Below are 16,512 nucleotides of genomic sequence, written 5' to 3' on the forward strand. Positions count from 1 at the left end.
ATGGACTTTACTCCTTTCATAATCTCAAGCTTCAAGAGAGTCCTTCACTGCTGACGTCTGCATCTGATGCTTCAAGTGTTGCCTCTACTAGTTTAGCTCTCACTATTAATAATAATAGTTCCACTGTAATGTTTGATTTTGTTTCTTCTTCTCTCGGTATTGTTAATCTGGTATGCTAGATTAGGTCATTCTAATGATCATGTAATGAAACTTATTCTCACTTATTGTAATGGTGGCAACATTTGTGTGATCGTTCATCGTCGACAACAAAACCCACATTGAAAGACAAAACATAGATTGAATCAAGAACAATACAGTGAGATAATTCAGAACGAAAGAGATAGTACAGGGGACAAAGAAGCAGGTGCATTAACTCCTGAAAAAAGAAAAAAGAAAGGATATAGTTGGGCCAAGAAACAGGGGATAAAATCTAACTTAATTTTTTTCCTAGGTCAAAGACTACAATATCCCTCAATGTACTGGGCCAAGGACAAATTTTATTTATTTATATTCTATTGGTTGAGAGATATTAAATATATTCACTTAAATATTTTAACTACTTAAACCTAAACATTACATAATAATTTTATAATTCCACCGTAAGAATATTTCTAAATAAAAAAATCGTTTTTTTATCCGTGAGATTTCCAAAGCTGATTTCTTAATTGGGTAAAAAAAGATGAATATTTAAGTAAATAATTATTTTTTATGATTATTATATGAAAAGGTCCGCGTTAAAGCACGCGAAACCTACTACTTTCTTCCTCTGAATATAACGAAAAACGTTCTTTAAGCCTTAACTCTTAGACCTGGTTACATAAAGCAATAAATAATAATAATAAACATCTTTTTATAACAGAGATGAACCTCTTAAAAGTTAACATCTTTTTATTCAACCAATTTATAAATAAGTCTGTATGAAAGGAACTTTTTTTTTATTGATGTAGGAAAGGAATTTACACACAAAAGTGAAATCGCTCGTAATATCTAATTAATTAATTAATAAAAAAAAAGAAGTCTGTATGAAAGGAATTTACACGGATAAAAAGTGAAAAACACTGTTCAAATCAGATTTAAAAAAATCTAGATAATGGTATAATTGAAGTAGACGCATGAGGTTGAATTCTTATTGCTACTATTATACAAAAATCATATTAGAAAAATAAATATACTTTTAATATGTCGTTTTACTTTTTCATTTCAATTTAGCTATTTAAGTTTAGAAAAGTCATTTTAATCTTTTAAAATGTTTCTATTATTTTAAGATTATGTTGGGCAGCATTCCCTGAAAATAAAAATAAATAACTTATTAAATTGTAAACGTTTAATAAAACTAAAGTAACTGAAAAGTGTAAATAACATAAAAAATAATAAAATTATAATTCATTTAAAAATAATAATTAAGAAATTGGATAAATATATTGAAAATAAAAATGAAAGAAAATATATAAATATAAGCTTGTATCTTAAAAAATGTTATTTCAAATAGCATTTCAAAAATATTAGAAACTATTAAGGTTATGTTTCACAAAATTAACCAAAAGTTGGCTGGTTATAATGAGAAACAACAAAGATTCGAAATCATTTAGAAAATGAAGGTTGTACTTACTTGGTATAACACTTCATCTGCCACCCAATTTCCAATACTTGAAATATAGCTCTACAAAGATTGAAATTTCAGATCTTTTATAACTGAATGTAGACCTGCAATCAAGTCTACTTAGACTGCCAAGAAAAAGAAAATTCAAGTATATAGAAATTGACACGGCACAATTCAACATATTGAAGAAAAAAGTTTATTACTCTTATTTTTCACAAGTAGAGATATTGAAAACAAAAAAAATAATGATCAGGGAGCCAACCACTCAACCTTCCACAGCCCTTGTCCATTGATCTCATGGGGATTATATTGCAACTTGTCGATAAAACATGTACAGAATATCAGAAAATTTTCGTGGAAAATTTACCTCATTATATATGAAGCTCTGCTCTGGAACAGAATAATAGCCTAGAGAACTCCTCTAGGACAACATACTCCTTTAACTAGGATTTCAAACTAATCTTTTAAGGAAAGGAATTCTACATACTTTATTATAATGCAGAAAAGGGTGTGAAATGTTTCTATTAGGTGTTTGTTTGTGTTAGATATCTTTTAGCATCTGTTAGTAAGGGAGTTAGTTAGTTAGTTGGGCTGGGATATTTAGAAGCAATCTTTTAGCATCTGTTAGTAAGGGTGTTAGATACCTCGCTTATAAACAACATTTGCCAAAAAGAAAAAAAGAAAAAAGACTGGTACTAGAACTACAATGAACAAGGGCATTCTGTTGAGACATAGGGTTGGTTGTCTGCTACATGGAGTAATCTACCAGTAAAATATCATTTTTCAAGAAAAAGCAACCCAAATTTCTGTTACAAACTTGATATTAATTTTATGAAATATTTAGGTTAACCTTAAGTACTTTAATTAACAAGATATTTTGTTCAACAGAGGCACTAATGAAAATGTAATATGTTGCAATTGTAACAAAGTGTATAGTATGTTTTATTTACCATATAGGTGGTTTTCTCACGCCCTGGTAATGTTACTGTATTCGGCGATCCATTCCAAAGCTTGCCCTAAGCCTGTTGATTTGTCCTTATAATAAGGAGAGATCAAGCCTCGCACATTCTACCTGTTAATTATTTTGGAGGAAAATACGAAAGAGGAGTACACTTAACAATTAGGGGGAGTGGATATATCATTTTCCTTATAAAGTTATTAAGATTTATTCTTGAGTATATGGGCTCGGCCCACATGTTCTTATGTACTGCACAACTCTCTTAACCTAGTAGTACAAATAAGAGGGTTACTTCACATATTACTGTAAAATTGTTTTATTTAATAAAATGCCATGTTACACATAAATTATGGGAACCCTTACTATTTTATTTTTTTTATTTTTTGATTAAGCTTACTATTTTATTATTGACGGCTACGCTACTATTATTACTGTAGAAATTTTTTATTTAATAAAGTACCATGTTATACACATAAATATTTACTATATATTACATTAAAGTTACTATTTTATTATTTTTAGGAAACGATAAATATTAATTGTTAATGTATTAACTTTTTTATTGAAGGAAAGATTCAAACCAAAGATCTCATCTTTCTTCGTTTATTGTCACCTTATCATCTTATCACAAATTCAATCTTATATCTCCTATTCATGTTACACATTATGGTTTAGGTTCTTATTTTATTGTTGATGGCTACGTTATTTTTCTCATTAATTATTAAACCATATAGTGATGGAATTTTTTTTTAATCATCAATAATAATTTCATAAATAGCATAAGTAGTGCAAAAGTACAAACATAGGAACATGATAATTATACAAAACCACCACTCTCCCACCAGTGATATGATGGAAAGATATGTTTTAATTTAAATATTACTGTAAAACCTTAAAAAAGTCAAAATCATATATCTAATTATCTACTACAATAAGTAAATTAAAAATAGAATTACGTTAAAAATAATAATACCACTTTGTTAGGGGTGAAGATAGACTAATTATGTTTGGTCTATTATGTATGAGTCTAATTCATTCCCTCTAATCTCTAATAATGTGAAAAAAAGTCCATTTTTTTTACTTCATTGGAAGGGAAAAAAAACTGCCCTGTGTATTAATCTTAAATATAAAATCATTTAAACTAATTTTTTCTTATTTAATTTAATAAGATCATCTCAAAATTCTTCATTTAATAATTAGAATTTTATTTCTATTTACACTTTTTTTTTTAACATCAAGTTCTAATTATGAATACGTTAGAGAAAAAAATGTTTTTAAACGAAAAAGATAAATTAAATAATGCTAACTAATTTTCTTAAGAGTTTAATAATTACACACTTATATGGTTATTCAATGAAAAATCATTATGACTTTTAAGATAATTATTATAAAAGTTAAATCTATCTTCTAGTATTTGTTCATGACTATTATACTATAAAAAACTTTCAAATTTTCTTTAATTTTATTTTATATCACCATCTGTTAGACTCTTAAAGAGGTGAAGACATTGATGTATTTTATTAATATTTATTAGTGTTTTTTAGGTTGAAGTTCATGATTGTCTCTTAATCAGTTAGATCACTAATCCTACTTATTGTGCATGACTACAGCTGACCTAAAAAAATTACATATGGTAAAATTGAATTCAAATTTTTCAATTAAATAAATTGTTTTCTCACATATTAACACAATAAATTTTATACCACTACATCAAAGAATCATTATTAAAGTGATTCATCTATTTAGATGTTTTTATATTTATAAAAACAAATTGCAAGTAAATTTTAGAATAAAATTTTTATTCAACCACCAAAAGTTTTTCAACTGGGAATAAAATTTGATCTCATAATTAATTATCTAACGTAAAACTAAAGATGTACTCACATTTTTGTGCGTACAAATTTAAATATCAAAATAGGAATTGAAGTATCTCCTTCTAACCACGTTGGTAAATTAAATAAACAAAGCACATGTCAACTAATTAAAAACTAAGAAACGAATCATTCCTCAAAAACTGAACAATGCAATTCACGCAACATTTAAGAAAGCAAATCGTTCCTTGCATTTAAAATATGTGAGCAAGGGAACATCTACATCGGATACTTGTTTGAGAGACCTTATTTTCTTTCAATGTTTTCCATTTTGCAGTTTTGTCTGAGCCGCTGAAGAAGATAAGAGATGAATGATTGTTGAAGATGCAGAACTTTCTAGGACAATAAAAAATTAATTTTTCTAGTCCCGTCCAACTCATATCATATGTGTGCATTAATAATTAATTATTTAGACAAAAAGATTACTAATATTTATTTATTCATTTTCAAGAACAACGTTTAACTTGAATAGGAATCAATCATTATTATGAATTTAGTACTTTCCACTTGCAACTCTCTTGTAAGTGGACCTTTGAGTTCCACGTATGTGTAGAATCCATCCATTTCAGTAGACTTGAGTACCCTCATTCTTATTAAAGGGTCTTTTGGCTTTGTCTATATATACATTTTCAAATTGCGGCACTTGAAGAGTGAAGGGTTGAATATTTTTGGTTCTTGTTACATAGTGAATTAGATAATAGAAAGCAAAAATGAGAGTTGCAGTTGTTGGTGCTGGAATTAGTGGGTTAGCTTCTGCTTATGTTTTGGCCAAAGGTGGAGTGAATGTGGTTCTCTATGAGAAGGAGGATTCTTTGGGAGGACATGCTAAGACTGTGAATGTTGATGGGGTTGATATTGACCTTGGTTTCATGGTCTTCAACCGGGTAAGCATTGCAATGGCTTTGTTTTTGTTTTTCTTGTTTTGCTCTTATTCAATTGTTGAACACACTAGCTACTTGTGAGGATTTAGTTTAGCAACTTCAAAATCAGTCATACATTATCCGAAACTGTAAAAGGGCTTTTTTTGGATGTTTTAGTTTTCTTGTAAACTTTGATTCTCTTCCATGGAATGTGAGTGTTAAGATGTTGTTGTTGGAGTTTACGCGAGTGTTCGGGATAGAGCTATTAGAATGAGAAGTATGTTCAGATTTTCAAGGATTAATTTAGAAAGAGATTAGTAAAAAAAAAAATATATTCAAAATTTTAAAGATGGTTCTAGAAGAGGAATTAGAAAAATGAGACTTCTATTCACGATTTCAAAGACGAATAAGCATTGTTGAATTTATATGCTCATTTCTGATGAATGTGGTATGAAGCCATTGTTGTTTTAATTCCTTAATACTAACTTTATTCATTTAGCAAAGGAAAAGTATGAACATATACCGTATTTTGGGTTGTAGGTGGAAATTAGAGAAAGATTGAGAGAAATTTGATCGATATAATAAAACGTAAAAGGAAGAAAAAAAAATGAAAATGAAGTGAAAGAAAAGTTAGGTGTATGTTAATAATACTAACATTTTAGCCTAAATAACGTATACACCGCTGACTGGCCTAAATTTGCTTAGATAATAGTATTTTGCAGAATACCGATTTGTACTTTGTAGTGTTGGGTGATGTTAGCCACACCTGACCGTCACTTATTATATTCCCATTCAACAGCATACATGTCCTATTTGTGAGCATTCATTTCTCCATATGTATTCACATTTAATTTCGGTTTCTTAAAAGCTTTTTTTTATACTAACGCCTTCTAAAAATTAATGTCGAATTAATTAAATATTAATTGACCTTTTGAAAAAATAAATATTAATTGGTTAGAAAGAAAATCTTTTTTTCTATTTAATATTTAATTTATTACTTTAATTGACCATTTCAAAAAATTAAATATTAATTTATTATAAAGAAATTTTATGTATCAACAACTATAAATATGTTATCTTACTTATATATATATTTTTCAAATTTTGATATAAAAATAAGAAAAGTAATATAATTATTTACATTATTTCATACACAAATTTTTAAAATAATAAAAATAGTATTCTTATAATTATCAATGAATTATGAAATACTAGAAGATCTCGAATCAATTCAAACAAACTCTCCAAAATCAGTTCATATGAATGTTTTTATTCAAAATGATTATTTTTCATACATAATCCTAGATTAGCTATTACACCAAGAGACCAAGTATTATTTTTCAATCAATATTAGAGTTTTATTTAAATAATATTTAAAATAAAGACTAATATAAATCAGGAAAGTAAAAGTCTAATTTTATTGGAAGAAATCAAAACACCCACGTGAGAAACGTAACTATATGGATAAAAAAACACTCACCAAACTATACTTAAGTTGTTCACCTAACTTTACTCCTCAATGGGCCCCACCTGTGGTCCTAATGTTTACTTGTCTAGTTTCTATCGGGCTCTGAGATTCGTTTGGACCTCTAGATATTGTGAACTCGAGGGACTGAACATTAGTACTTTGAGTGCTTTCAGTAAGGAAAATTATAAATCGACACTCTTTATGTTAGTTAATACCTAGAAAGATTATATATATATATATATATATATATATATATATATATATATATATATATATAAAATAAGTGATATGATATGATAGGAAGAAAAATAAAAGGTGTTAATTGGATATAAAAAAAATAGAAAATATATTTTGACACCCGAGTGGGTAGCACTTGAGAGAGACGAAGAAATATAAGTGATTGATAATATTGATGATATGATCTAATAGGAGGAGAAAAAACAAAGAAATGAGAGTTGTTGATAGGGTGTTTAAAAATTTTGGGTGTCAAAATCACCACTCAACAAAAAATATAAGTAAAAGAAAAGAAAAGAAAAAGAAATTGTCAATCTGTAGCATTATATAACCCAGATGGAAAGCTGTTTACAGTGGTAAAAAATAGGTGATAGAATTTTTAATATGAAAATGGTGTATATCTATAATGTAGCATTCCTCTTGATGAAAGAATTTGATTAAGGTGATGCTCACAATTTTTAGATTCACAACTACAGATTTGTCTACATTTAAACTTTATTGTGAAATAAATTAACTGCTTAAAACTTAATGCAGTCTCGTCAAAAGTTATACATGTAGGGTTGTTTATTATTATTATTATTATTAAAGCAACAATGATCCACATGAAAGACCTAATTACTAGTTTGGATTTTGTTTAAGGATAAATAATTGATATTCTTTGGACTCCAAAAAAAAAAAAGACATAGTCATAGACACAACCACATATGAAGCATCAGTATTATTAGTTAAAATGTTAGGCATTGAATGCATTCTTTGTATTTTGAAACTGATTGATTTTATATCATGAAATGATTACAGCAGTGTTTGTGAGGCTAAATATTTACTGACAATGTAACATGGATTATTGAACAGGTCACCTATCCTAATATGTTGGATTTTTTTGAGAATCTTGGAGTTGACATGGAATTATCAGACATGTCTTTTTCTGTAAGTTTAGACAAAGGCCGTGGATGCGAATGGGGAAGCAGAAATGGTTTGACAAGCTTGTTTGCACAGAAGAGGAATGTACTGAATCCTTACTTCTGGCAAATGATAAGGGAAATTGTCAAGTTCAAAGATGATGTTATTAGGCAAGTTGGTACCTACTATAGTTAAAGTTAAATCTTTCTTTCAGTGTTTGATTGTCACTTTTCCAGTGAACTAAGAAATAATAAATCATATACATCTCCAAATTGATGATGCATTTTGTTTCTAAGAGTTACATAAACAATCGGTATCCCAATTATGAGCTTTGGATAAATTTGTCTATAGCTCAGCTTTCTCTGCCCTGCATGTTGAATTTGAGCTCAACAGCAAAATGTTCAAAGTTGTGAAAAACACTAATTGGAAGTGTATACTGCATAGTAGTCTTCTTCCTATTATCCTGAATAACTGAACCCTGATCAATTAGTTGGCCTTGTGTTTTCCAATTTTGCAATGCAGCTATCTTGATATGCTTGAGAATAACCCAGATATTGACCGCAACGAACCTCTAGGGGAATTCATCAAGTCAAGGGGTTACTCAGAATTATTTCAGAAAGCCTATCTTGTGAGTTCAATGATGTCACCTGTATTTTCTATGTATATCAATTTTATGCGTAGTGTATATTTATAACTTCCAATGCCTATAGATTCCAATTTGTGGTTCTATCTGGTCCTGCTCTTCTGAAGGAGTTATGAGCTTCTCTGCCTTCTCAGTTCTTTCATTCTGTCACAACCACCATCTACTTCAGGTAGTAGCACAATTGAATCTGTTCCAGATTTATATTGTGGCATATAATCTAGTTCTATAATCCAAATAACTAAAGATTACTTATTGATTCCCTTGATCCTCCTCTCTGCAGCTCTTTGGCAGACCACAGTGGCTAACTGTAAGATGGCGGTCACAAACTTATGTTAATAAGGTGCGATTTTGTCGATTATCATGCAGAGTCTTTAGGCCTGTGTCACTTGGGAAGCAGTTTTCAGTGTCACTCATACAAGAGATCCTTCAACGTGAGCTATAAATCATTTTGTGTCATTAACTATTAATTATTTGTTATAAAATCAGGTCAAAGAAGAGCTTGAGAGGGAAGGTAGCCAAATAATAACTAATCGTGAGGTTCAGTTGGTTTCGACATCTGAAAAAGGTTATTAACTAATCCATCTGTTGTTACTCTTTCAATTCCTTCCTCTTCAGAAAAGGAAGGTGAATTCGATCTGATAGATTGGCATGTGCATCGCCTTTTTTTTCAAATAATAATTATATATAGACTAAGTAATGCTGTTCTAGTAACAATGTTAGAAAAATTATTGCAGAATGTGTTGTTCACTGCAAAGATGGTTCTGAAGAAATGTATGATGGATGCATAATGGCAGTGCATGCACCTGATGCCTTGAGATTATTAGGAGATGAAGCAACATTTGATGAGCGAAGAATACTCGGAGCTTTTCAATATGCTTACAGGTAAAATCCATTCTAATATTTCTAATTGTTGGCCACCCTCCTCTCAGGGAATAAGATAACACAGATTGTAGTGATTATATTTACAATTGAAGTATTGATCAAATGCATGTATAACGTATCTTTGTTTTATCATTTTCGTAGACTCAATAGAGTTGACGTTGGATAATAATGCTTTCATCAGCATGTTATCACACCAAAGGATGAAAAACAATCTTAAATTTATTCTCTAAGGACCTAAATCAGAAATTTAAGTATTATAAGCCTGGATGCAATGGTATACGTTTATGTCATCATATATGTTAATGACAAACATATATGAAGATGCAAAAATCAAGAATCTTTTGTCATCTATATTCAAAAAAGTCCAAAGTCACAATTATTCTTGGATCTGTGTTGGCAGTGATATTTTTCTTCATCGTGACAAAAATTTAATGCCCCAAAACCCAGCAGCATGGAGTGCATGGAATTTTCTTGGTAGTAACAACAACAAAGTTTGTCTGACATACTGGATCAATATTCTTCAGGTTGGCAAATTTTCATATAAAAGCATTGATCATAAGTGAACGGTCTTAGGCCTATTCTAACTAAAGTGAGTAATGGACAAACTTGTTGGTTAATCTTTATTCTAATTTGCAGAATATCAAAGAAACAAGTCAACCCTTTCTTGTAACTCTCAATCCAGATCATATACCAGAAAATACCTTGCTTAAGTGGTCAACTGGCCATCCAGTCCCATCGGTTGCTGCATTCAAAGCTTCATTAGAGCTAGACCATATTCAAGGGAAAAGAAAAATCTGGTTTTCAGGGGCCTACCTAGGTACATTCCTGCATATTGTATTGACAAACAAGATAACTATTAATAATTATGGCAGTACTAGCTTCCATAAACCCGCTTATGCCTACGAAATTATGTATATCTAATCTCCATTATTTTTAGAAACAACCTCTATTAGGTCGGGGAATTTGTATGTACTTCAGATATACCAGTGATCTAAATAAATAAGAGGAATTTATGTGTGCCTTTTCAGGTTATGGATTTCATGAAGATGGATTTAAGGTAGTTAAAGCTAAGTTTATATAATGAAAGAAGAAATATAGTTTTCACTGAAAAATATTTCTTTGAATAGTTTCCTTAAAGTGGCAATATATTAAGTCAGTTAATTTTCTTACAAATTGTCATCAACCTGTTGAAATGAAACAAAAAACTTAACTATAAGATTGAACTTTCAGGCTGGCATGATCGCAGCACATGGCCTTCTTGGAAGCTGTTGTGTCCTTCAAACCAACCCAAAACACATGGTACCTTCTTGGAAGGAACTGGGAGCACGCATTTTTGTGACTAGATTCCTGAGTTACTATATCAATACTGGTTGTTTAATGTGAGTTGACTTGAATTCTCTCAAAAAAACAAAAAAGTATCATAACATATGCTTGATGTTAATATACCAAGATGTATCAGGATAATACATGTTTAGTAGTGAGCACACCTAAGTGATTTAGAATTATACAAGCTTCAGTTACTCTTTCAAGTTGGTAATATATTCATTCAATACAAATGCAAGTTGAATTGGACTTGAAAAAATAAAAATAAAAATGAATAATTGGAATTCATTTAGACACAGGATGTTTGTTTACAAGCATGGTGATTCCAAAAACAATAAGAGGATCTATTGAAATTTCTATTTATGAAAAAACAATAATAATCGTTTACTTTGATATAATGCTCTTGGCTGATCTTAGCTTCTTTTTTTTATTTCAAAGCTTGACAATAACTAGGTCCAAAATATATCATCTACTTCATCTTCTATGGATTTGACTAGTAAAAAATGATACAAGTTAGTGGTGCATTTACCTTGAGGCATACAGGTTATTGGAAGAGGGAGGAACAATGTTCACCTTTGAGGGAACTGGAAAAAACTGCGGTCTGAAGAGTGTTTTGAGAGTCCACAATCCACAATTTTATTGGAAGGTAAATACTCTTAATTTCACATTTTAAGTTTCACATGAACTATGATTATTGATTGATGTCATTCTAGCTGTGGTGGAAGTGACAAGATATGCTTATCTTTGTCAATGCAACTCTAAAATTAAGTAGCTGGCATGACAAGGAACTAAAACTTATCATTTGTACGTATTTTTCAGGTGATGACACAGGCAGATTTAGGCCTTGCGGATGCATATATCAACGGGGACTTTTCATTTGTTGATAAAGATGAAGGTCTCTTGATTCTTATTTTGGTAAGCATTCCCATCAGAATCTTACAGCGAGTTGTCTCTTTGAGACTCTACACTTTACTTCCATTTACCTTAGCATTTTTACTGCAGATTCTCATAGCCAACAGAGATTCAAATGCATCCAATTTAAAACTGAAGAAGAATAGGTAAGTGGATATGATGAGTTGAAGACTACAGTTACATACTATTAATTATGTTGGCATATTAAACTTTTTTGTTTTATGCCTTTAGAGGTTGGTGGACACCAGTTTTCCTTACATCTGCTTTGACATCTGCAAAGTTCTTCATGGAGCATGTTTCAAGGCGAAATACTCTCACACAGGCTCGCAGGAACATCTCTAGACATTATGATCTGGTATGAAGATCATCAACTACAAAGATACCTAGATTCATGGACTTTCCAGGATTAAATTGCAGCAAGTACATATTAATATTATCCAAAAATATAAAGTAGTGTGAGCATATAACTAGTTACGCACAATCACAAGAACGTCAAATGAAATTTTCTTTATCAAGAAAGTTATGTTACAGACAGTAGTCAATAGTCATACATAGGAGATCTACTACATACATGACTAACACGGGGGTATATCTTCCAATGGATTGGATCTTTCTTTTGCCTTGGTGTAATTTGAATAGAGACAAACTCAATGCTTCAGTTACAGTTTAATAGTTTATATGTTGTGAATAGCATATACAGTTTGTTATACCCCAATGTCAGCTACAATTATTGCTTGACACGGAAGTCTTATTAAATTTCTCAATTGCTCTCCCTTTTGTGTCAACATTTAATTTATACATATTCCATGGTTTTTTTAGAGCTGACACTAAATGAACAGAAGCTTACAATTTTTCTTTGGTCTGTTTCTAGAGCAATGAACTCTTTGCGATTTTCTTGGATGAAACAATGACATACTCATGTGCACTGTTCAAGGCAAGAACAACAACTATCTGATGCTTGAGTCTGAATTTCATATTTTAAATAATTCTCCAATTTCTGCAGCAGCGCTGGTTAATACTCTTCCTTCTTTTTGTTAAACGACCTCATAGAATAAAGATGAAGACTTGAAAGATGCACAAAAGAGAAAAATCTCTCTCCTGATTGAAAAAGTAAGTACCTTTGATTGCTATTTTATTAGTATTTTAGCTGTTATCTTGCAAAAGGTCTTGTAAGAATTTTCCATCAAACAAGGCTAGGATAGATAAGACACATGAAATTCTTGAGATTGGATGTGGATGGGGAAGTTTAGCCATTGAAGTTGTCAAACAAACCGGCTGCAAATACACTGGTATCACGTTGTCTAAGGAACAACTGAAACTTGCAGAACAAAGAGTTAAAGATGCCGGGCTTCAGGTATTTACAGGCTCTTTTTTTTTACAATTTCATAATATAAAATCTGATGGATTTTTTATAAAATCAGGAAAAGCTAAATGCAATGTTAGAATTTCTCAAGTGAATTCATGCTATTTTATTCATGATTCCAGGACCGCATCAAGTTTCTTCTGTGTGACTACCGCCAATTGCCCAAGGCATATAAATACGATAGGATAATATCTTGGTGAGCTATTTATCATTTAATTTAATTTGCAGACTTGTGTGGCAATTTTCCAACACGTTGCATAACTTGTATAAGCATACTTCAGTGAAATGATAGAAGCTGTTGGCCATGAATACATGGAAGAGTTCTTTGGTTGTTGTGAATCAGTATTGGCAGATAATGGACTTCTTGTTCTTCAGGTATTTGATATATTATTGCTTCTATTTTACCCTAATTTTATTATCTGTATGGTTTTTTTTTTACGTAATGTTTAGATTAAAAAGACTTTCTAGAGAGCATGCTATACAAATGAAACAATAACAACAAGTACATTATTTTTGGTATTTGAATTACTGCTGACTATTGAAAAGATGGTTATTTTCTGTAGTTCATATCAATCCCGGATGAGCGTTATGACGAATATAGGCGCAGTTCTGATTTTATAAAGGAATATATATTTCCAGGAGGTTGCCTACCTTCTCTAAGTAGGATAACATCTGCCATGGCAGCCACATCCAGACTTTGGTACAAGTTATATGCAAATACTGAGTTCTATCAACGTGCTTTCCCTTCATTCTTTCCACTTACAGAAATGAATTTTCTTAATTGCAGCGGGGAGCACGTTGAAAACATAGGAATTCATTACTACCAAACACTCAGATGCTGGAGAAAAAACTTCTTGGAAAGGCAGAAGTATGTTATTAATTTGATTGAAACTCACTTTTGTATGTTAAATTCAAATAACTACTTACAACAACTAATTATTGAATGTTTATTTTTGTGCTGACAGTGAAATTATGGCTCTCGGATTTAATGAAAAATTCATCAGGACATGGGAATACTATTTTGATTACTGTGGTGCAGGTTTTAAGTCTCTCACACTTGGAAATTATCAGGTATATTACGCAGTTACTATAACAATCTCGGAGCAATTTGATCCTTTAAACTCACTATTCAAGATGACTTAGCATAGCCTTATGTGTCATTCTTGTGTGCTTGCCATCATCCTACAACAAAGTACCAACGTAAACTTAGATTTGTCTAAACCTGTAGTTATTTTACTGTATCTAGCTGTATAATGTAATACTGACAACAGCAATCTAGTCTAAATTTTGCTGAAATTTAGGCTAACCTTGAGTACTTAATTAACAAGATATATATTCCATTCAACATGCAGTGGCATTTATCAAAATGTAATATGTTGCTTGAAGTTGCAATTGTCACAAAATAAGTATATAATATGTTTTATGTACCATGCAGGTGGTTTTCTCACGGCCTGGTAACGTTGCTGCATTAGGCGATCCATACAAAAGCTAGACCAAAACCAGTTGACAGAACAAGCCTCACACATTCTACCAAATTACATTACAGGATGGGGCCATGTATCTATCTCCTTTCTTGATAATTAATCTCTAAAGTATTTCTTCTTTCAGTATACATCTCTTGTACATTGTTAAATTATAGGAGCTGAAATGTGCTGCTTCGCCCTGGCAAAACAGCTAGATTGGTGAGAATTTTTTCTTGCAAAAAAATATTATTTTTTGGTGAAATGGACCAAGCTTTATTTATATGCAATTCTTATAATTTTAAAGATTTGCATAAGTACAAAATATGTAAAAATTAGGATTAGTTATTATAATTACAATAACTTTAAGAGAAGATATAAGATTAGTTTAGTGATAAAGAAAAAAAGAATGATTCTAAATTCAAATTTTTTCACTAACAATAATTTATAATTTATAAGAATTAAAAAAATAACATTTATATGAGAAAAAAATATTTAAGTCTTAAATTAAATATTAAAATAAAATAAATAATTAAATATTAATTTATCTCCCTCTTTATCTCTATACTCTTTTTGCCCTTCAAACTATTTTTTTTCTCTCTCCTCACTTCTCCTCCAAGCTCCACCCTTCGTCTATTGTTTGCCTCTCTCCCACTCTTTATTCTCTCCCATTTTCCATTATCCCATCCCCTCCCTTTCTTTCTTCTTCCATCCCAATTTTAGTCATTGTAGGATCTCCATTAACGTGTAATTCAATCATACATAACTCCAAACAAAGGATAAATCCTCGACAAAATAAATTTATTCACAACAGCTTCTCCTTGACATTGTAGCCATGGCTCATTTCTCCTCAACTAACACCAACATGGAGTGTAATCTATGTCCTCGTTACCTCCCAAGTTTGATAGGTAATAACGTCTATGAGTGACAGATCTAGACAATTTCTTTAGTGGGACAATAAAATACTCTATAATATTTTCACAGATGAAAAAATATTATTAGCTTTTATAAAATACGCAATTTAATGATAAAAAAATCAAAATATCTAACATTCTACAAATTTAAAGGATAAAATAAATAAAATTGATATTCATTTATTTTCTTTTATCTTTTATAAATTTTTAAGTTCTTTTAAAAACAAAATTGTGGTGACCACCTATTTCTCTATGGGAACAAAAATACTAACTATGCAATACATTCAAGCAAAAAAAATTATTTAATAGGGACAATTGCCCCATTGATGCCAACTTAGATCCGTCCCTTATTGTATGTGCCGTGTTTAAGGGTCGCACCATGCATGCATGTGTCGAGTCTATGATGCATAAGCTTAATGCCATAGTTTTCGGAGGGGATGCCTCTCATCTTTAACAAAAACATGAAATGAAACAGTTGCTTTTGATATCAAAGCAAATAAGAACATGTCATAACAAAAAAAAAAAGTCACATCTATCTTATTGTAAAACTCATTTCGTGTAAGAGAGCATTTTGCAGATTTAATAACGACCAAGGCTATGTTCAGTTTGTGCAACGAAAATAAAAAATCTCAGGAAAATGACATGAAGATGTTTGGTAAGGATGATTTTAAAAATAAGTAACCAGCTTGTGGGTCCAAACATTTAATTTCTTATTTTATCACTACTAATATTATGTATTATTTATACTACATACCTTGAATGAATGCATGTATTTATACTACTAATATTATGTATTATTAAGTAACCAGCTTGTGGGTCCAAACCTTGAATGAATGCATGTATTTCATTCAGCTTATGATTTGCTCCACTTGACACTTTTCAACATTTTTTCATTGCTTTATCAATAAATGCTTCAAATCCTTTAATTTCGACTATAATTTTTTAACTTCCGATAACTTTTTAAACATTTGCAAGAGACTGCTAGTGGTAGGTTCAAGTATTGCATCGAACCCAAGAACTTTCATAAATACTACTAACACATTGATAAACACAAACAATTCAGAGTCAACAGATTAGACGGAAGGTTATTTATACAATTACTTCATTCATGCGTTAGTTTTATG

At 30.5% G+C, this 16,512-nt stretch overlaps 1 protein-coding gene across 3 annotated transcripts; it reads left to right on the top strand.

The window, feature by feature from the left end:
- The first annotated feature begins 4,804 nt into the window (after positions 1-4,804).
- LOC100801659 (tuberculostearic acid methyltransferase UfaA1) lies at positions 4,805-14,768 on the top strand. Of its 3 annotated transcripts, XM_006589244.4 has the most exons (24): positions 4,850-5,313; positions 7,844-8,061; positions 8,414-8,519; positions 8,602-8,703; positions 8,815-8,874; positions 9,021-9,099; positions 9,269-9,416; positions 9,817-9,940; positions 10,053-10,233; positions 10,445-10,473; positions 10,647-10,795; positions 11,283-11,385; positions 11,559-11,654; positions 11,742-11,797; positions 11,883-12,006; positions 12,523-12,585; positions 12,702-12,761; positions 12,844-13,005; positions 13,137-13,210; positions 13,296-13,389; positions 13,578-13,714; positions 13,802-13,882; positions 13,980-14,085; positions 14,450-14,768. In XM_006589244.4, exons 1-24 carry the CDS (start codon positions 5,140-5,142, stop codon positions 14,504-14,506), a joined length of 2,583 nt encoding a protein of 860 aa, XP_006589307.1. In that variant the 5' UTR covers positions 4,850-5,139; the 3' UTR covers positions 14,507-14,768. The 3 variants fall into 3 exon arrangements, 2 of the variants coding, with proteins under 2 accessions (XP_006589307.1, XP_014618759.1); XR_416491.4 differs by lacking the exons at positions 13,980-14,085; positions 14,450-14,768 and having other exon boundaries at positions 4,805-5,313; positions 13,561-13,714; XM_014763273.3 differs by lacking the exons at positions 4,850-5,313; positions 7,844-8,061; positions 8,414-8,519; ... (4 more) ...; positions 9,817-9,940; positions 10,445-10,473 and having other exon boundaries at positions 10,130-10,233.
- The last annotated feature ends 1,744 nt before the right edge of the window (positions 14,769-16,512 follow it).

This window comes from Glycine max, chromosome 10 (assembly GCF_000004515.6).
Source record: "Glycine max cultivar Williams 82 chromosome 10, Glycine_max_v4.0, whole genome shotgun sequence".
NCBI classification, from domain to species: Eukaryota; Viridiplantae; Streptophyta; class Magnoliopsida; order Fabales; family Fabaceae; genus Glycine; species Glycine max.